The sequence below is a fragment of the Tenrec ecaudatus genome, chromosome 16, assembly GCF_050624435.1.
Source record: "Tenrec ecaudatus isolate mTenEca1 chromosome 16, mTenEca1.hap1, whole genome shotgun sequence".
NCBI lineage: Eukaryota > Metazoa > Chordata > Mammalia > Afrosoricida > Tenrecidae > Tenrec > Tenrec ecaudatus.
The window spans coordinates 88,541,451-88,563,629 of record NC_134545.1 but is presented as its reverse complement, the minus strand read 5'-3'; the positions used below and the strand labels follow the sequence as shown (position 1 = coordinate 88,563,629).

The 22,179-nt window shown below is 39.8% G+C and overlaps 1 protein-coding gene across 1 annotated transcript in view; it reads right to left on the bottom strand.

Annotated features, from left to right (window-relative positions):
• The window catches only part of SLK (STE20 like kinase), a 51,010-nt gene that overhangs the window by 5,801 nt on the left and 23,030 nt on the right, over positions 1-22,179 (bottom strand). The window contains exons 8-17 of the mRNA XM_075534554.1: positions 19,827-19,955; positions 17,718-19,070; positions 15,261-15,391; positions 14,944-15,067; positions 13,111-13,290; positions 4,533-4,662; positions 3,788-3,912; positions 3,129-3,317; positions 2,523-2,648; positions 588-701 (exon numbers count right to left, since the gene is read on the bottom strand). Coding sequence (XP_075390669.1) covers positions 588-701; positions 2,523-2,648; positions 3,129-3,317; positions 3,788-3,912; positions 4,533-4,662; positions 13,111-13,290; positions 14,944-15,067; positions 15,261-15,391; positions 17,718-19,070; positions 19,827-19,955 — 2,601 coding nt within the window. The remainder of the gene's footprint in view (positions 1-587; positions 702-2,522; positions 2,649-3,128; positions 3,318-3,787; positions 3,913-4,532; positions 4,663-13,110; positions 13,291-14,943; positions 15,068-15,260; positions 15,392-17,717; positions 19,071-19,826; positions 19,956-22,179) is intronic.

The following is a 22,179-nucleotide window of genomic DNA, read 5'->3' as shown; positions in this document are numbered from 1 at the left end:
ACCCTGTCGTAAAGGGTCAGGAAGTTGGCATCAACTGGATGGCAGGGAGTTTTTGAGTGAGTAAATCCAATTGGCATGCCAGGGTCATGGAAATCTGACTAAGCCACTCCAGACTAAATTCTCAGCACTAATACCTAGTCAGACACACACAACTCTAGGGAACTACTGGCAATTCTCAGCGCATCACCTTCATTTCCACTCGGGCTCTTCCCTCTCCGTCAAAGACCCTCCACCCCACCCAACCCACCTGTCTACCCAGCAAGCCCTGTTCATCCTTCAAGCCTCGCGGGGCTAGCACGGCCGTTGCTCCCCAGCTTTCCTGAGCGTCCCAGGCACATGCAAGCACTCCTCCTCGGCTCGTACAGTGTGCTCCTCCCCCTGAATCTTAAGCCGTTCTCCTTGGAAGCAAAGATCTAACGGTTTGCCATTGCTTGTCATGCGATTCTGAGCCTTTGGGGGACTTGGTCTTCTCATCCCTCTATCTCCTGCACCTGACGCCTATGTGGCAAGGCGCCAGTGGGGGAGCCCATGGGTGAAGAGATGGATGAATGGCAGCGTAAAGTCACAGTGCAAGCTGTTCACATCACCTTCTTCCGAGGTCTCAATCTCTCTCTCCAGCCCTTTAAGTCTTGGCTGTGCTCCTCATCTGACTCCTTTAGTTTCTGGGTCTCGTGCTCAACTAAGAGGTGGCATTTTTCATTCTGAAAAGAAAATTCGAATTAAAAAAAATTTCAGATCAACTGAGCAACTCTGAACAATTAAAATGATCTTCCAAAGTAAAAATTGCTCATTAAGCTATTACTGAGATTCAAGTTACCTTCTGAAATCCAAAGAGCAGGAATTATTAAATGAGTCATAACTTCACTTTTGTAAGTTCAGAATTGACATCTATCACTTACTATTTAAAAACAACTTACTTACAATGGAGTCCTTTTGTCACAGAGGGGTCGCAGGGAGGGGATGAGTCAATTAGGGTATCGTAGAGCACTAATGGGTCACGCAATATACCTCCGATCCCTTGAAGCCTCCTCACCACCACCACCACCACCACCTCCCACCACCCCCTATCCCCCACCCCCACCCCACCCCACCCCCTGCTATCATGACCCCAGTGCCGCTTCCCAATCTAGACCAGACTGGAGCATGTACCTAGGTACAGGCAAGAGATAAAACTCACAACACATGGAAACCAGGAACGGGAATGGGAATAGAGATAACAAAAGAGTAGGGGGAAGGGGGGAGAGGGAGGGAGGGAGGGGGAGCACCGATTGTAATGAAGGCACATAACCACACCCCCCATCTAGGGGGAAGAACAACAGAAACCAGAGGGAAGGGAGACAGCTGTGGGTGTGAGATTTGAAAATAATTAACAATCTACAATCTATCAAGGGGCCGCAAGGGTTGGGGGCGGGAGAGGGAGGGAAAATGAAAAGTGGGGCTGATCCCAAGGGCTCAATGGAAAGTAAATATCTAGGAGAGAATGATGGAATATATGTACGACTGTTGGATATAATTGACGGATGGATTATAACAAGAGTTGTAAGAGCCCCCAATAAAATGATTAAAAAAAAACTAAAGAGTCCTTTTGTGCCTTAAGGCAGTGTGTTCATAAGACTAAGACTTTTAGAAGACCGCTTGCATCCCGCCCAGGAAGAATGCGGCAGCGCAGCGGAACCTCGGCAGGCCTCAGATAGCCAGCGCCCCGCGTGTGTCTCATCACATGTCAGGACCAGGGAGGAGCCTAGGGCTTAATGGCTTCTGGGTCTGGGTTTCCTACGTGACAGAGCAGCTCCCTCGCTGCGATCTATTGAAAGTCAGCCCTCGACACAAGGGTTTGGAAAAAAATAAACAAACAAAAAGAAGACAGTTGCGTGCATTTTATCCATTAGAACCAAAATGTGGAATCAGTTAGTAAATGAGAATATAAGTACCCATAATGTCTTCACAGTCACTAATTTTATAACTTTTGAAATCTGAAACATTTTAGGCCAAGTACTAAGGAGACAAGAAGCCCCAGGAGGATTCAAAGGGTCCCCTCTTAAGTGGCCTTCAAAATGTCATGAAGGGGCTTTAAAAATGTTATCAAAAATTCCACTTTCCACAAAGTTTTGAAGCCTCCTCATATATTAGTTCATCTTATTTTCAAAACCCTGAGAGAACATGAGCTATCACTCTAAAGAAATACTGTAATTCAGAATCTGAAAGCAAAATTGCCTCCTTTATTTTGAAAACTCTTATCCTCTTTAGCAAAATATGCTAGAAAAATCACGCACTCCTGCTTTTGGCAGACTCGATTTCTCAGACTATAGTTTGGCTGCCTGTTTACATTAGCCATGGGTACATAGTCGGAGCGAGTGCCTCTGATACGACAACTGGTCTTCCCTGGGGTCTACACAGGAATATTGGCCTTATGTCCCAGCATTTTCACAAATAATGGGCAGCTGCCTGGTTGCCAATGGCACTGGGCTGCCGGGCTGCCAGCCCGCCTGTGGGTCCGCCCCAGGGCATCTGATCTAGCTCACCTGCAGCTGATGCAGCTCTCGAACATTGGCTTCACACTGCAGCTGGAGATCCCGCATTTGATTTTCATGCTTTTGATGCTGAGCCATTCTCTCATTTTTCTGCCTCTTCTCTTCTTGAGCTGCAAACTATACAATTTTTTTAAAAACCAAAAGATAAATTATTTGTTCATATTCCAAACATGAAATTAAGAAACTGAACAAAACTTGCAGTACAAGAAACTACAGCTGTCCATTATAATGTGCTGCTATGCAAAGCTGGCGTCTACACCATGCATGGCTTCAGGGAGAACATGTGATTAAAATCTAGATGCTGCACGGCTTCGTATGTGTGTGTGGGGCCTGGGACTGACAAGCACCAGGATGAACTCATGGGACTCCTGACAAGTCTGTCCGAGCCATCTCGTTCCAGGGGCTGGCCTTAACCAGGTTCTGGTCGAGGCACTGAGAATGGCTTTGCCATTGGTGGCTGCCATCCATCTAGCCCTAGCACATCAACAAGGCCGAGGGCGCTCTGATGATTCACAACACAAAAGTATGCGGTACTCCTAAAACCACTTGACATTTTAAGGTCTGGAAGAGAAGAGAGGAGTTTACTTCTTTCTTTACCTGTTTAATTTTCTCACGGTCCTGATCAGGCGTGGCTGTTGAGTTGATTCTCAAACTTTTCTTAAACATGGCCATTCGAGTCTTGGCTTCACTGCGCTGAATCTTGGGCAGTCTTGCTCTTTCTTGAGTCTGTCTATTTTTCAATTCCTCAATAAGTCGTTGATTGTAACGCTGCATCTGTTCTGTTTCCTGAGGAAGTTTTACACAGTTCAGTAAGGTAGATAAAATTTAATACTCAGTACAAACAAGCATACTCAGACGCGTAATTTTTTGTTTCCCAAAATTACCCCTCTTTTTGTAGTGACAATTAAATATCAATGCAAAAAGGAAATTATGAGAAAAATGTTACTGGTGTTAAAAGTCTTAAATTGGTTACTTTTTAAATTAAATACGATACTTGAGCTGTAAGTGGAACCAAACTAGCTCCCTTTGAGAAACAAGATGAAGATCAATCACACTGGAAGAGGCCTTTAAGCACTGTAATTGATGATCTTCCTTATAATGGAGAGAAAGATCCCAATACAATGTATTGCTCTCATCTTTGTCAGAAAAACATCATAGTAGAAGAAAACATGAAGGAAATTTAAGGTTCTCTAAGAAACAAACTATTTTGCAATCTTTAAAATGACAAGAAAACAAACAAATTTCCTTCCACTAACCTTCTCATGGCGCTTAAGCAGTTGATGTCTTTGCATGAAATACTGATCTTTAAGCTGCTGTTTAAGCATCTGGTGTTTTTCTTGCAAGTGTCTTTCTTCAAGCTCCCAAATTGCAGCTTCTCGTGCTAGAAAGAGAACACGATTTTCAGACCGTCACTTTGCATTTCACGAATTCATTTTGGGTCTTTATCTTGATATTTAAAGAACAGAATCCTACGTATACTAATTTATACATGCACTGACATTCTAAGCCATATATGAAATTTGATCGATGCAAGGATTTGAGTAGATATTATTACTTTTCATTCTGTCCTAACTTCCTATAAGCAATGAATGCCCATCTCCAACACCATTCCATGTAACATCTTAATGAGAAAGAAAATAAGCCAAGCAAAGTTGTTAGGGGAAGTGAGTGCTGAAGGTCTCATTTTATACTGTAACATTAAGTATGCCAACAATTACCAGGCATGATAAAGTACACAAAGTCATTCAAGTGCATTTCTAGCCTCCTCTGGAAAAGATGTTTTAAGGATTACATATTTTTGTTGATTTCAACTGTCATGAAATCATTCTATATTTTGCACAAAGCAACTCTATTTCTTCAGCCTTTTTCTCTTATTTTCCACCACTTTCTTTATTCTACTCACCACAACTGTGGCAAAGAAAATATTTAACTAAAATCCAAGTTACATCTTGGCAGTATTTTTTAGCTACCATTTTATATATGTGCACATGCTTCACCTACCTCTCATGAGCTGTTGCTTGTTATTCAAGCACTCTCTTTCAATATTGGCTAACTCCGCCTTCTGTTGTTGGATGATCTTTTTCAAAGAGCCATCCAATTCTTGTTGTTGCTTCTGAACAAACTCTTGTTCCTATTAGATAAAGTAAGCATAAGTTAGCAGTATGCATAAACAACCCTGTATCTGTACGACTGTACATACTAGGAACTAGCAAGATTATCAAGCCAAGTTTGTAAAATTTACGGGTTTTAGAAATCATCAAATTATATAGTAGCTAGACAACATAAATGTATCAGTTAAAAGTAAGCCCAGAAAACTAAAGACTGATCATGCTTAATATTCTAAACATACTACTAGAAATGACATACACAAAAGAAATCTTTATTCCACTTATAACTAAAACCCCATCCCACGGGCCTCTCTGGGGAAATAACACGCGCATAGCTTCAAACACTAGCTACTTATTCCACTATGGTTTGGTAGAAACTAGAACAAACCACAAATGCCTTTTAGGGAAAAAGGGCAAAAGTAACTTTTACTTTTTAAGCAGCTAAAAAGTGACAGAGGTATCACAATTTCAAACTTGCTATTGTTCTCAGACCAAAGAATTCGGAAGAAACATCATGGTCATAGCCCCGGAGGAAGGAAGCTTCCTCTCTGGACAGACGGTATCTACAGGGAGAACAATGACTTGAAGACTTGTGAGAAAGAACCGCGCGACTAGAGAACTGTGAGCCGGGGAAAGACACGCAAGTCACACCTTACAACTCTAGCCACAAATTGCCTTAGAATCCCAGAATTCTACTAGCACGTTTCGTGTGGGAAACACTCGTCCATTCCACAAGAATTTGCACATTATTTGCCCAAAGGCCAATATTATATTTAAAATAATTTCCTTCAACTTACTTTGTAAGAAAAGGAAAAGTTAAACACTGACTTGTGATATTTCTGCCAGATCATATATTTACAGAAGAAAAAACACCCAAATAAAAGAAATGTATATTTAGCCAATTACAATTTGGAACTCCCTTCATCTCTTGGTAGTTACACAGGTTTGTGATTAGCTTAAGAGATATTCAGATTGATTTGGATCTGGAAATTTAGGGTTGAAACAGCACCCCCACCCTCACCCTGCTGACACATCCAAGAGAAGAGAAACCCCAAGATCCATTTCAGACCTATTCTTCAGACTTGGGCAGCGTCCACTATGGTCTGGACCACTATCTGTTAAGTCTTTGCCAGGGAGTGAGACTCGTCTGCTCAAGAGGTCTGCCTCGCTATAGGGTTTCTGGAGTCGCGACCTGATGCAAACGGGTGAGCGATGGACTAAAGGTTAAAGAGTTCAAACTGACCCTGAGGTGCCGGGGAAGACAGGTCACTGCCCTGGAAACTGTACACAGTTCTACCTGGACCCATGGCATGGCCAGGAGTCACAACCAACTCTGTGACCTCTAGTCTGACCTGGTACAGGGTTTTTGGAGGTCAGAATAGGTTGCTTGCACCCTGCTGAAGGATCTGGCTTCACAAAATTGCCTCCCCTGCAAGTGAGTAGTAGTTTAGCATAAATAATAAAAGTATAAGAAGTTGTAAAAGAAAAGACCGGCAAATAACCTTGATAAAATAAGATTACCAACTTGATGAGTCACGTATATTTACCACAGCCAAAGAAATCCCATGACTATTTAAATTCAATTGAGCGATTGATCAGATCGATGGATCTGAATTTGAGTGAGGGCTTCTGGGTTTTATTTTAAAAGCTACAATGCCTCTAGGTCTATCGTTTAAGTCATTATAATAAAAATACTCTTTCAAGTGTCTCTATATTGTCTTTTTTCCATACAGTGTTTTTAATTATAATTATTTCTCTAAGGTTGCTACAAAATTTCTACTTGTAGACTAGTTTAATAAATTAACAGAGATATCAAATTTTGTTCAATATTTTACCATTGTATTCAGGATTAAACAAAAAAAAATCTATGTAAACAGGATCTGGGTCCAACTTAATCAGCAGAAACATACATCTTACACTGAGGATTAATGGAATCAAGGGCAAAAGTATAAGCTAAAATGAATAACAACATCATATGAAAATTTAAAAGGTAGACGCAAACCAGAGTCGCTCCATGAGTGAGTGCAATTCTAGCCACCTTGCTACACCTATGTCTAAAGTAAGACTGGGGAGACAAAACTCACCCCCAACTCACTGCCACTGAGTTGATTCCAACTCAGATACCCCCAGGTCCTCGTGTTAAGGGCAGGCGGAACTGCCCCTAGGGGGTTTCTGAGACTGTAACTCTCAGAGTAGAAAGCCTCATCTTCCTCCCACAAAGCAGCTGGTGGTTTCGAACCACTGACCTTGAGGACAGCAGCCCAACACATAGCTCACTACGCCACCTGGGCTCCTCGTAAGAGAGGAAGAGTTTAGTTCACAGAAACCCTTTATGAGGTTTTAGCACACAATGGGCACTGTACTTGAGTACAGGGGTTACTGAAGCTGGTATCCTGTTTTCCTTCCAGGAGTACCTACAGTATTGGCCCAAGCACTTCTTTTGTCTGTCAGACCTCACACAGCGGTGCCTCCCTTAGTATCAAGCTTGTTTAAGTTCAGAAACTGAGAATCAAGGGTCAAGAGACCATGTCTCACAATAGGTGAGGAGAATAACCAAGGACTTGTGTTCTGGAACAGCTAGTGCACAGGCAACAGAGCAGCTAAGTCTCCCACAGAAGCAGGTAGTGCCAGCAGGACGCTACTCGGGCAATAAAATAAGGATCAACTGGTCGGCGGCCAGGTGGGTGGCCTGTGGAAGTTCTTCCTAACACTGTGTAGAGCTATGGTCTGGAGCAGTTAGAGCGAGTCTGACTGACTTATGTAGTTAGTCACCAAAAATGACTTAAATTTCATATAAAATCTAAAATTTACCTGATTTTTCATACTAGTTAATATATTTTAATAATGTAAAAAAAAGTTTGCTAGTACTGAGTTCCCATCAATTTTTTCAGCATCAAAACTCAAGTACAATATGTTCACACTGGAATGTGTAATTAGAAATTACCCGTAGGAGTAATGAAAATAAAAGAGCTTACATTCCAAAGAGATTGAGCAATTATCTCTCCTTAAAAATAAAAACGAAAAGGCAACAGAAGAATCTGACCACAAAGGGGAAAAAATTAAAGACACAAAACAAAGGAACCCAAACTACAAAGACCAAGAGTCATTTTTCAAATAGGCACACACATTTTAAAATGAGTGTCCTTTATATGTACAAGTATAAGGAATTTAATATTAACTTTATATTAATAACTATCAACATTAAAAATATTACTTAAAAACCAAAAGCAGAGCTATTTGTACAGAATTTGATCATTTAAGAGTAAAAGAAAAAACTAAAAATGGTTATGATCAGAAAAGTAATCGTAATTTGTAAATTTCTCCCTCTCAAAAAATGTCAGTATTTTGCTTACTCTTTTAGAAAACATTAAGAGGCCAACAGCTGCCAATAATAAAAAATAAAAACACTTTCAGGAGAAGGGAGAGGAGGGGTTGAAATCAAGCTGTATTCTATCTACTCCAGTTGTCTATGCCAAACATCACAAACAAAAATTAGTGTTAAAAGAGCTAGTCAATTCCCTGTGGCAACTGTGAGAAAGAATACAGCCTGGAATTCCAGCCTTAATTTAAAACGACAGTAAGGAAAATAGAAACTCGCTATTCATAATTGGGAATTTGAATAAATGCGAACCAGAGTTAAATGGAATGAAAATCAGCATGCTCAGTATGGCTTCTCTGACCATATCCATAATTAAGACATCTACATAAACATGTATGCAATCAAATGTCACTTCACACCAAGATTAAAATCTAATCACAGCATTCAATTTCTCACATGTGCAGAACTTATAAAACACCACTGAGGAGATAGTTTACTTTTCTTGAAAAAGATGAAAATCACAAATCAAAATTCTGTGGCAGAGCAGACAAGAGAACACTGAAGTGTTCTAGTTCCACCTCCACCACTAACCTCCGCATGGTTTTAGACAGGTCACTTAAGTCTTCTGTGCCTTAATCTCTTCCTCTGTAAAAGGGATATGCTCCATCCCTGGACGAGCTGGTGACGTGGCAACTGTTTGGAGGCCACGGCACTATAAAATTAGCGTCAGCGCATGACCATTTCTGCCCTCTCCGGCACCATCATCTATCCACTCCCCAGTTTTGGGCAAATGGAGGCAACAAGGAAGAGGCACATGTGAGTTGAAGAAAGGCAGGTTTAAAAAGCAGTAGAAGGCATCCTCCCAGGGCACAAGGGACTTACATCCTGAATTTGGGGGGCGTTGAAGACTGCGCAAGATGACAACTGAAAAGACTGAATCATGACCTGAGCAACACCCTGTGGAACAGAATACAATGCACCTCCCACGTGAGAATATATCTGATGATTTTTATAAGTAGAAAGAACAATTACACAAATGTTGAGCGTGCTGTGGCCTGGAAGAAATCCCTTAAGAGCAAGGCCTCCTTCTCATCCGAACAAGGAAGGGCTTCCACACTAGTTTGCGACCAGTGGAACCTCCTCTGAAACTCAACAGCAACAACAAAGTCCCCATTCTGAAAACATGCAAGGGCTGATGCTGTAGTTGAAGTAGGAGGAGCGACCCTTACATTTTCCCCAAACTCAAAAGCTTCCAGGAGTACAGTGTGAAAACACACTGGACTAGATGACTAGACATATTCTAACTCCAAGATTACACAGCTGTTATTTATGAATTTTCAAAAGAAAAGTTTTAAATTACTCTATAGCTATCCAGTTGTGGCACCTTCATCAAAAGCAGCAACCAGACATATTTTTGAAATTAAGTTCCTTATTAAATTTACAGAGAGAAATTTAGTTGGAAAACACAGGTTTGACCCCAAATTACATGAAAACCACCAACAAAGTCTTATTAAAATATAAAATCATTAACCCATTCAAAACGAGATTCTCAAATTCAAGTGTAGCGTTTGAAAGAGTAACCTTTTGGAGTTAAAAAAGAAAAACTCTATTTCTTTAAAAGTTAAAACTCAAGTTTCATTATCTGGTTTAAAACCCACATGGCCCAAAAGTAGGTGGGTGGCCAGCAAGGACTCCTTTCTTCATCACCTGTTACCAAGACATGTCACCAAGCCCTGCGTCAAGCTCAGAGGACGCTAGAGCAGGTCTGGAGAAGTTGGTTTAACTCTGAGGAGAGGCAGTCAGCAGTGTGGCCTAACCGAAGACCTGGGGAGCTCAACTTGCCTGCATGCAACTCTGGCTCTACCACGGACCAAAAGAGTGACCTTGTCAGAGTCACTCAACCTTTATGCTGCCCTCATCAGTAAACTGGGGGTAATACAGTAAGAGGAACCACTTCATATGTTTGTTATAGGAGATTATACATATGAAGCGTTTACAAACGTGATTAAAACATAGCATATGTTGTGTTTGCTATTAAATTAGCACTTCTCATGCTGAGTCAAGATAAAAATTGTTATTGGTTATTGGCAGAATAAAGAAAATCTGACTTCACGCAAGTCAACTAAGTTTTATTTGAATTTAAATTTGAGTTATATTTTCCTTATTTTTCTCAGTGTTAAAAATATTCTCCCATTTGACGTGGTTGCCAATGGTTTTTGTTAATTGGGTCTATAAAATCCCCAAAGCCTAGGAAACTGGTTTTAAACTATATAAAACTATGTCATAAAGACAATTCAAAGCAACTATGATCCATTCATTGACATACTAATTAAAAACAGAGCTTAAGTCTTTACTCTCTGGTTCCAGGTTGACTGAAAATTTACTTAAAAGAGTCACCCTTTTCAACATGTTTGCAAAAACCTGTGAAACAGTTCTAGAATATTTTGTTAAAATTACTAATTATGTGTAGTTTTAGAAATAATTCACCCATGCTCGTCAGCTGTGTCATGACCTAGCATTGTTTGTTTAACTCTACACAGCCTATTCTTCTAGCTGCTATATTATTTACACTTCTGAATCAAAATAAAAACCATTTCCTATTTGAGAACCTGGCTTTAGGGTTTTTTATGTATCATCAGGTTTAGAAGTACAAAAACGGCATCTACCACATAAGGCTACATTTTACCATTTTTCTTCTAACTTTGAGCTGATAGAAATAATGGCCTTTTCATCGGTATTTTTTCATAGGCACCATGCTTATATACTCACCCTCTATTTTTCTGCCCTAAAAGTCTTCTATCAAGCAGTAGCATCACTATTTAAAAATATAAGCTCCCGTGAGATCAGAGAAGAGTGTTTATTAGCATGTTTATTTCATCTGGAGTCAGTATTCCACTTATTTTCCTATTAGCACCATAACTCACCATTAGCACAAATTTAGTACTACATAAAGAACCTCCTGGGCTCCTTGGAATGGAAAGACAGCAACATCAGATATTAATTGCAGTTAAGACTGGCCCTCTCCACCCTGGTTCACTGAGCTAAGAGGCTGCTGCTCTCTGATTGTAGTAGCAGTAAGCTGGCTGCTGTTACCTGAGCATGCTGGCTTTGTGCAAGCTCCTCTTTCCTGCGCTTCATGAGCTCTTTTCTCAGCTCTTTGGGTGCTTTCTCCACTTCATTTATAACCTACAGTGTATAAGCATGCAGGAAGTGGGGAAATAATACTTTCTCCACAGCAAGCATTTATGTGAGCAGACAAGCTACAAGTCAAATATTAAAGCAGTTAAAGAGGTCTTTCAACATGCATTAGCAGAGATGTTAATCTGGTTAGAAAGAATGAAAGGATAGAGCATGCTTAATCTCAGTGTGGAAAGAGGCTTTACACTACACAAAAGTTAATTAGCTGTTTAATTACCCTTATGTACCATTTTCTCTATTAAAGGTCCCAAGACAGTCAGTGAATTACTGGCAGCAATGATGACAAACTCGGCTAACTTTGAAAGATCACTGAATGATAAACTATCTATTGACAGTCTGAGAAACTGTACATAAAGAGAGTTATTGGTATTTATAAAAGTGTAAAATTCATTAATGTCTTGATAATACCAGACAATAACTCAAATGAAACCTACTTAGTGAGACCAAAAAAAGGAAAACAAGTCTTGAGAGGAAATAAATGGATACTAGTTTTGGGGTTGTGTTTTTTCCTTATAAAGTAGTGCAATAAAAATGAAGACACATGATTTTGTGTTCAATACTATTTTCCTTTGCTGGCAAATGAAACAAGTTTAACTGTCAAATTTTAACTTGGCAACAGAAGCACTTAGAGTGAGTTTAGTAAGCTGTGCCTTGATGATGCCGGATGAAATAGTTGATAAGAGTACATTTTAGAGCTGTCAATCATCTAAAAATCCTGGATGTGTACTCTGACACACAGGTCTGTAATAGTATAACCATGAAAAACAATCATGTGTTTACAAGTAGGAGCACCAGAAGAAACCAGATTCCAAATCACCACAAGCTGCTGCTGGTCCCCGAGAGCCTGCTTTTGATTTAACATCACTTAAATTTCCCACCAGCGAGCCCTCATGGGACCCAATCACCAAATCACCATGAAAAGGAAGAAACTCCCCAAATGCAAGAAGTTTAGTGATGAGAAAAAAACAAAAACAAAAGTATTATTTAAAATGTGCACAAATGATCTCTACCCCAAAGCAGAAACAATAACGAGAACCTTGTTTACGATTAAATCAGTGACATACCCCAAAATTTTCATCTAATCTATAATAAATAATAACCTCTTAATAAAAACTACCCATGATGGTAACAAAATTAACATGCAGCCCCAATAAAGCTGTACATCATAGTATAGGTATCATTTCTATATAAAACATTTAGTAACAAAACACTAATTTTTAGAAGTGGTAGCCACATCAAATAAAACTACATACCTTTTTTTTTCTTCTCTGCATAAAAAACTACAAAGTGCACTATCATTTGTTAGTTTGGATAAATCCTTAAAATTCATCCTTATGGTGTTAAATTTTCTTCATAATTTAAAAGGTCAACAAATCTGGGTATTTCAGATGTATAAGAAAAGTGAAAAAGCATTTATTTAGCTCAGTTGAGGTTTCTTTTGTATTGTTTTTTTTGTTCCACCCTTAGTAGATTTGATAATAACTCTTGTCCCTCGGGTCTTATGTATTATAAAAATTATTTAGTACAGAATGATCTATTCTGTACTACACTAGAGATAATAAGCCAATCAAAAGAAAAAAAATTATTACAAGTATGAATTAAAAGATGACAAATAAATAATAAACTGAATTTGTACTGCTACCTTCAAACCCAACATAGTTTCTTTTTAAAAACACTTCTATAAAAGGCGTAAGTGCTCAATTAATAAAGGATAAATAATAGAATGAAGAGCAATGGACTGGCTCACGTTGAAGATTTGGTTCAAGGTTAGCTGGGCGCTTACTGCTACTCTGTGAGCCTGAGCAAGCCCCTTACACCTCTTGGTCCTAAAACAAAAGTAACGCCTGGCCTTGCTACTACCCCATATCCCAGCTGGGAAGACCAAAGAGACTGACTGAAATATCCCTACGTGAACATGAGGACAGCTGCAGTCATTAAACCCAGTCACGCTTACCTCTTTCTTTCGGTTCTTTAACATATTCTGAAATTTGGACAGCTCTTTCTCCTGTTCTCCTTTAATGCGTTTGGCTTCATCTCGCAAGCGATTTGTGTGTTCTTGCTCTAGCCGTTCAATTGTCTGTTTCTGCTGTTTCTCTAGATTCTCAATTTCTTGGTCATACTGTCTCTTTTTACTCTGTAAAACAATGTAGCTCAAAATCAACTCACATATTAATTTGCTACATTGCAGATATTTGTTTAAAATTATTAACTAGGATTCAGATTTAATGGTGTGATAAAACTTTTACAATACTAGTCATCAAATTTAATGCCTCACTATTCAGGCCAAGATGCACTAAAATATGTTATGAAATTCTCCCAAGAAAGGTGCAGTTACTTTATTCCTAACATGGAATGAATTCTTTCTTTTATACCAGTATAAAATGCTCAAACATTTTAGGCAATACAGAAAAATAACTGATTGCAATGAAGTATTAAGAGTAAGAAAAATAAGAAAATGAACTGTGATAAGAATTGTATGAGCCCCTAATAAATTGTTAAAATTAAAAAAAATTTTAAAAGAAAATGATTAGGGCAAAGAATGTACAGATGTGCTTTATACAATTGATATATGTATATGTATGGATTGTGATAAGAGTTGTATGAGCCCCTAATAAAATGTTTTTAAAAAAAGAGTAAGAAAAATATCCGTATTAATCTAGTAAGAATGTTGATTCTAGGTGTTCTTGTGGTACAGTGGGGACGCACTGGGCTGCTAACAGGAAGGTCAGCAGTTCAAAATCACTGGCCACTTCTCAGGACAAAGAAGGGGCTTTCTATTCCCCATAGAGTTAGTGTCTTAGAAACAAGAAAGCAGTTCCTGCCATGTCCTATAGGGTCACTATGAGTCTGAAATTTGAGGTTTTTTCATTTTCAAGTAAATTCATTAAAATTCTTAAACAAAGATCCCACGCCACAAAAAATAAGTTTTGAAAATCACAAATCTTCATGTTCAAAAGAGTTCCGCTTACATAATAGCACTGAAATAGGTATAGTAAAATATTCATAAAGGGCAATTTCTTTTTCTTCAAAAAGATTAAACATCAAAGCATTTTGGAAAATGTTTGAGGACAAAAAGGAAGTACAATGTTGATAAGGTTTTGGAAAACAGACTGTAACTATTTTAAGACTGCTTAATGAGAACAAACATAAATTACTTTCTTAGGAGCCGTGTCATGCTCCAACAAATATAATCAACAATGGCACTACACAGGGCTAGCACCACTCAGAATTTCAAGTCAGACATAAATACTGTAATGATCTTTCTTTCTAACTTTCATTAAGCAAAAGATTCTTTCAAGTGAAAAAGACCAGAAGAAAACAAGACGTTAGAGGGGAGAAGGGAAAGTAAGGGGGAACCGATCGCAATGATTGATGTACGCACACCCCCCGCCCTGAGGGGATGAACAACAAAAATGTAAGATATGAAAACAAGAAAAATTTATAATTTATCAAGGGTTCACGAGGATGGGAGGGGAAAAAAGAAGAGCTGATACCAAGGGCTCAAGTAGAAAGAAAATGTTTTGAAAATGATGATGGCAACAAATGTACAAACGTGCTTGACACAATGGATGCGGGGATTGTTATAAGAGGTGTGAGCGCCCCTAATAGAATGATCTATTAAAAAAAGGAAGAAGACAAGATTTTCAAAAGAAGGCCGCACCAAAGAGATAAAGGTCAGAAATATAACACGAAACCAGAGTCCAAAGAATCACAGAACGACTTCTAGAGCCTGCTAGGGGTTGCTTTGTATTTAAAACAAAATTCACAGAAATATACGACACGTTACCATCATTTCTTGCTCAAAGCGCCGGAAAATTTGCTCTCGTTGCTGGTGCAGTTTACTGTTGAGCTGCTGCTGCGCTCTCTGCTCTTCCTTTTGAAGGAGTCTTAGCTCCCGGAGTTCCTGCCGTCTGTTAGGGTGCGATGGTAACGATGAAGAAAAATAGCGAATGTTACCTTTGAAGGAATACTTTAAAAAACCATCGTTTTTCAAATGGAAAAGTCAGAGAACAATGTAGAATTAGCCAGAAACTTACCCTGGTTTCACCAGTCCTCAGACTTCAGAGTTTAGCACAGTTTTAATTCTGTGGTTTCTCCACTCACCTAAGAAACCGCAGTTCCTCAGTTTTGGAATCACTGTCTGTAACAATCTTTGATGTTGTTACACTCACTTCTACGCCATCGACGACAAATTTGCGGGTTTTCTTCAGTGTTTTCTTTTGTCTTCTTGTTTCCTGAGTGGGATTTAATTTTAGTTAGTCTTTATACGGAACACTGGGGACAGAAAACGCACACATCTTTTAAAAACGGAACGGCCATTAAACTATGAACACGACCTATGTAAGATACAAATATAAAGCAGCCCTGATGGCACAATGGGTAAGCATCTGGCAGTTAATCTACAGGACGATGGCCTCAATCTTAAATTACTCCTACAGTGATGTGGCCTACCACCCCACTTTCACAGAAGAAATGACTCGTAGCCCCATCATCAGTTAAAACCCTTTGCGCTGCAGCCCAGAGCCAGGAGGAAACACACCTGCTTTTGTAGCCCTGGTATTGTTCCAGCGTGCTCACACGCCCCACCGCACCCTACCCTTCCCACCCTTGCCAGGGAAACACTGCTCTGAACCCAGCAGCTCCAAGGGAGAAAGACCCGGGTGTCCGTTGAGGAGCTTCCATAAAGACCACAGCCAAGCGAACCCTAGGAAGCACTTCTACCCTGTCACGTGGGTCACTAGGTTGGAACTGACTTGACTAGCAATTCACCTGTGGAACCAATTACGTTATTCTAACCCTTACCTCTCATTTGCTTCTACAAGTGCACGCGCACAAAGCCTGTTCAAACTGAAATGAGACATTGGTTCATTTGATGATGGACACACACAACTTTTACTGTACCACAAGATAATTAGGAAGTGTTAATAAACAAATCACACAAATGTCTAGTTGGTATTTGTGAGCCTCTCAAGTCCCTATGCTGTTCAGCTTCTGAATCCTAACGAAATATCTAAGTGAATTCCTGGGGCTCACCCAGAAGAGGCTCTAAATCAGTTAAGTCTGTAGATGTCTGGAAATCCGGATTTTGACAGGATCCCTAGGTAACTGGGAAACACTTCCAGGACTGTGAATCGATTACCTATTTAACCAGCACCAGGATCAGCAGTCCTGGGGTCCAAAAAACACCAAAGCCCTCCACACTAAGTGCTAAAATATTTCACTTCTCTGGGCCAACCTCTTTACCCCCTGGCAACTCCTGGAGCCTCGGTAGGACTTGCTTAGTGTAGGACTGCCACGAGCAAAGAGAAAGAGGCCGCCGTCTGCCCCAGTGAAGACTGGCCCCTCAGAAACCCACGGGCAGTTCTATTCTGCCTTGCAAGGCCACTGTGGGCTGGAATCCACTCGATGGCAGCGAGGTTGACTTTTTATTGGTAATGCTAACACACATTCACATTTAGGACTTTTCAGAATTATGCTCTCAAGACTGGGCTTTAGTTTCTGATTCTAAGTGTTTTCCCACAATGGTGCTCACGCCGTAGCAATGGCTCTGACTGAAGCACTTACTTATTTCAGTAAGTGGTAAATCAAGAGATGCTTACCCAAATTCTTCAAAAGATCCATTATTTCAATTACTCAATTCTTTCACACAAAACTGATTTTCACCAAAATAGTCTCCAAATGTTTAAAAAAAAACCAACCCACTCACAGCCCTCTAGTTGACTGACTCCCAGTGAACCTTTTGGACAAGTTAGAACTGTCCCTGTGGATTTCAGAGACTGTAACGCTTCACAGGAGTAGAAAGCCTCGTCTTTCTGCCTCCAAAAATAAGAGGGCTTCAAAAAGCTTAGGGAAAATATCCATTACCTTTTCATTCTACTTCCCCCAAAACTTTTGGAAGCCCCCTTTTAAGTACAGTAAAAGAACTCAAGTCAGCCAATCAAGGGCAGTTGTGTATGTTCATCTATTCAGGGCCTCTTATATTTTTCCCCCTTTTCACCCAAGAAATATGCAACATGGGCAAGTGCTGCTAGAAACCCCTCAGATTCGTTGCACATTTGATTTTGAATTAAATAGTTTTTTGCCGTTGCCTGTCCAAATTTCCTACAACCTCCACATTCAGTTCTACGACACCAGGTGGCTTTTCAACCCACCACTGAGAGGTGAGCTCTAGGTCAGGTAAGCAAAAATAGGTGCCAGCAGCGTTGCCATCCAGCCCCTTTGAATGGACGTGTGCTAGAGTACAACTGACCCCAGAAAGTTTTCTATAGTTACTTTTTCAGAACTATATCACCATGCCTTTCTTTTGAGGTACCTCAAAGTAGACTCAAACTGCTAACCTTTCGAGTAGAGCTAAGCACCAAAGTCCTACCAGAAAAGTTAAAAGATTTCATCGAGAATTTCTTTCCTCGGTTCTTGGTACGTCATCGGCTCTACAGGCCTAAAGACTTTTCACATCAGGCTTTAATGCCGCATTGATTTAATCCTGTTACATTTTCAAGACATCGGTTCACATAGACTCCAAAATGTCAAAGCAAAACTCACCCCAACAGGGACACTTACTTGTAAAGACATGGACCCACTGTCTTTAGTTTTGCTGAGGAAACTGGAGATGGACAAATTCAAGTCAACGCTGCTGTTGTCAGCAGCGGAGCCCGTGCCCGAGTCGGTGTCGTTTTCCTTCTGGTTCTCAGCTTCTGGTGGCATCGTGGTTTCTGTTTGGGGCAAGGCCTCCACTTCTCCTTTATGGTCTGCATCTTCAGAATTGATATTAATGCTGGGTACTGGAACTGGCTGGGGTTCGTTGGGCTGTGAAGCTGCGGTAACTTGCGGTTCTGATTTAATTGGCACTTCACCAAGAATTTCTTTTTGCTTCGTGTCTATCTGAGGGGCGGCATTCTCAGCATCCCCAGTTTCACTTCCTCTCGCCTCCAGATCATTCTGAATCACTGCACTGTTGACCTCTGTCTCTTCAGTGCTTCCTGGCTCTGTAATCTCCACAACTTCACTTGCCCCTGGCTCCTTATTGGTCTCCAATACAGTCTTTGAACTGTTGGCTAATTGGTCCTTGCTTTGACCTTCTAATGATTTTTCATCTACCTTATGAGTTTCAACTGTTTCTCCCAAAGGCACCTCCTCAGCAGCAGAGCTTTGGGGAAACTTCACTAGTTTCTCATCCACTTCAACCACTTCATTCCCACCACTTATCTGGGCATCCTCAGTTTGTTTGTCAACTGTCTCCTGAGCAACATCGACCACCTCATTGGTTGGCACGACAATGCTTATATCATCAATCACATCTTCTTGGTGAGTTTTGTCATCTTTGCCCAGTTTCTCTTCCATATCTTCTTTTGTGAGTTTAGCTTCATTGTCAACTGTTTGGTTATCTGCTTCTTTTTCACCAGCCTCTTGAGAAACTACATCCATTGTCTGAATGGTGGTATCTTTAATTTCCTCAGGTTTCATAAGACTATTATCAAATGTTGATGGCTTTTCTTGACTTATCTCTTTCTCGGGTTCCAGATTGTGTTCAATATCTGTTTCTAAAGGCATTGCGTTCTCCTCTTTGTCTCCACTGGCTGGACTGACACCCACAGGTTCTTGGCCTTCGGTGTCAAGCCTGGGCCTCTTTTCCTCTCTGCCATTCTCCTCGATTAGCGCTGTTCTGCCGGGGAGTACAGTCGGACCTTCTGGATGGGTGTCATTCACATGTTCACGAGTGTCCGCTACTGCTTTCTCAGGTTGATCAGTGGTGGGTTTTTCATCAATTACTTTGATACTAAATTTCTCATCAGAAACATTTCGTTCTGTTTTTTCTGAGACAGATTCCAAAATGCAAGCATTTTGTGAAAGTTTATCTTCTTCAGAGCTGGCAATGCTCAGGTCAGAAGAGGCGCGCTTACTCGCAGGTATTGGCTAAAGAAGATTTTAAGAAGTGAAAAATGATCACGAGTCATCAAGTGGTAACTAGACATACACATACATAACATATATTGTGAAATCATGATCTCAAGATAACCAAACCAATTATTTTATCTATATATATGTAAAATCAGGATGTAATCTCTTTATTCATAAAAGTTGAAGCTAGAAAAATAAAGAACTGAAAAATCTTCATATAATAAATAAGATAAAAATGGTAAGAAGGAGCAACCTTGCCATTCACACCTTAATAGCCACACCTTAATTAAGCCTTAGTTACAATCACTCTGTCCTAGCAGCTTGGAATCAACGCAACAGCATTAGATGGGAAACTCCAATTGGAGAAGAGCAGGTTCTAATTAGCAATTAATAGCAAGAAAATGCTCAAGAAGGCCATTCATCCATTCTAAATTATTCGAATAGATAATGTCTATAAAAATAGTCATAAGCATGCTGATTGATAATTCTGAACTCCAAACCATTTCATAACTAAAATGCACATTTCTGCCAGCACATATAAATATAAACATAATATATTTTGAAAACTGCTCCTTTGTAAAAGTTCCCATTAATTAGTATCAATACTAATTTTAATTTTACATACCGCATACAATTTATGTTTAAAGAAACTTTTAAATTAAATGGTATATTATATTAAAAATACAGTATACTTGACAGAACTTGCATTTAACCAATCTTCTCAGCAACTCTAAAAATTACCTAAACGATATTTCCTCTCTAAATACTGACCAGAGAATTTTCTGTTTCCTCTTCATCATCTTCTTCTTTGCCATCTTCAACTTCCTCTGTTACTTCAGCCTTGGCTTCTGCAATCAGTTCTCGGATTGGTTTGTTGGAATTGACAGTCACAAAGGGATGCTGTTGATCATTAGAAAGAGCACACATGAGTGAGTTTCAAAGACATAAAATACATATTCTTAGTGTTAAAAACCCATGGGGCAGTTCTACTCTGTCCTCTAGGGTCGCTATGGGTTGGAACTGAGTTGAAGGCAATGGGTTTGGTTTTCAATGTGGTACAAATGTAAACTCCTGAGTAGGAAAAACACAATTTCAGATCATGTTTCTCTGGAAAGATAAAAGAAGGGACTGAGTGAAGAAAGGGGCTGCCTGCAACTATCCTTTCTTTTTCTGTTAAGAATCTGATGCAAATACATCAATATTGTACCATTTGTCCAAGCTGGACAATGGTACATAGACTTTTACATATGTTTGAAAATATCATAATCTCCGCTTGAAAATCCACTCATGTCTGTCAATTTGTCATACTCTGGAGGCTTGCATGTTGCTGTGATGCTGGAAGCTACGATAGTGATATTTCAAATACCAACAGGGTCACCTCTAGTGGGCAGGTTTCAACAGAGCTTCCAGACTAACACAGGTTCAGTAGAAAGACCTATCAACTTCTAAAGACATTAGCCAATGGAAACTTCATGACTAGCAGGAAAACACTGCCTAATTTAGTGCCAGAAGATGAGCCTGCAAGTGGGTAAGTTATTTAAAATGGGAAGAAACCATGGCAAACATCCATAATAATCAGAACAGGCAAAATCAAGCAATCAAATTGACATGAAGGAGTGTGGACCAAGTGGAGACCCAAAGTCCACCTGTAAGATAATTGGACAGCCCCTCACAGAAGGGCCACAAGGCAATGATGGTAAATCCCGGGTGTGGTGTAACACTGAAGAAACACATAGCAATTCCCTAGTTCTTTAATAGTTCCTCCCCCTACTGTTATGGTTTTTGTTTTACCTCATTAACCTTGTATAACAAGATAGGTAACCCTTATTTTAGGAGTAATAATTCCCTGAGGGTACGGGAAGGGGGGAAGGGAGAGCTGACAGCAATGACGACTGTATAGCCCCACTCGAGGGGAACAAATAACAGAATAGTATGAAGGATATATTTGGATGGTGTAAGGTAAAGCAAAAGTGATAATAACAACAATAAGGCTTCCTAAGGAGGAAGGTGGGAAGGAAGGTGATAAAGGGGAGCTGCTATCAAAGAGTTCTATAAGAAAGAAAATGTTTTGAAACTCACAGTGGTAGCAATTATTATGCTTGATCTATATGAATTATGGATTATTATATTTGTAAGAGCTCCCAATAAAGTGATTAATTTTCTAAAATGAGGGAAAAAATAATCTGAACATGGAATATATTGAAGTACGAATCTAACACAATTGTAAATTTTCAAAAATGCAATGGAATGCTTGGAGATAAGATCTCTAAGGCATCAGTGAGCTGAAACACACTGGTATTGGTCATTTTATCAGTGAGACAGTCTTATGATCTACTCTGCTGGGAATAAACTGAAGAGGGTCAGTCTCATTATACCAAATACAAACAAACGCACGGCCTTTGAGTCAATCCCGACTTACAATGGCTCTGTAGGGAAGGGGGCCTCAGGTGGGTTTCCGAGGCTGTCACTCTTCACGGGAGTGGACAGTTCTGTCTCCTAGGGAATAACTAGCCATTTCAAACTGCTGACCTTGACACCCAGTTTAGCAGCCCAGCGCATAGTCCTTATGCCACCAGCGCTCCCGTATCTCCTCATCTCCACTGTCAAAGAGCACATTCCACATCTACCCTAACGTACCACACTGTCAGTGATAGGATTATAGAAAGAGAACATTCCAGATCTATCCTAACGTACCACACTGTCAGTGATAGGATAATAGAGCACATTCCACATCTACCCTAGCGTACCACACTGTCAGTGATAGGATAATAGAAAGAGAACATTCCACATCTACCCTAGCGTACCACACTGTCAGTGATAGGATAATATCCATACACTTTTGATGAAAGCCAGTTATTATGTCTACTAGTTACACTGACACACCAATCACTAATGCCAAAGATGAAGAAAGTGAAGATTTTTACCCACTGGTGCAGTCTAAACTTGATCAAACTTTCAATCAAGATACTGATGATTGAAATACAAAAATTGGAAAAAGAATCATTACTTGAAAAATATGCTATTGGTAATAGAAATAAGCAAAACTAAGGGAAATACTTTTTTTTTAACAACACAAATGAAAGTGAGTATGCAGATGGAATACACAGGGGATTGATCCACTACG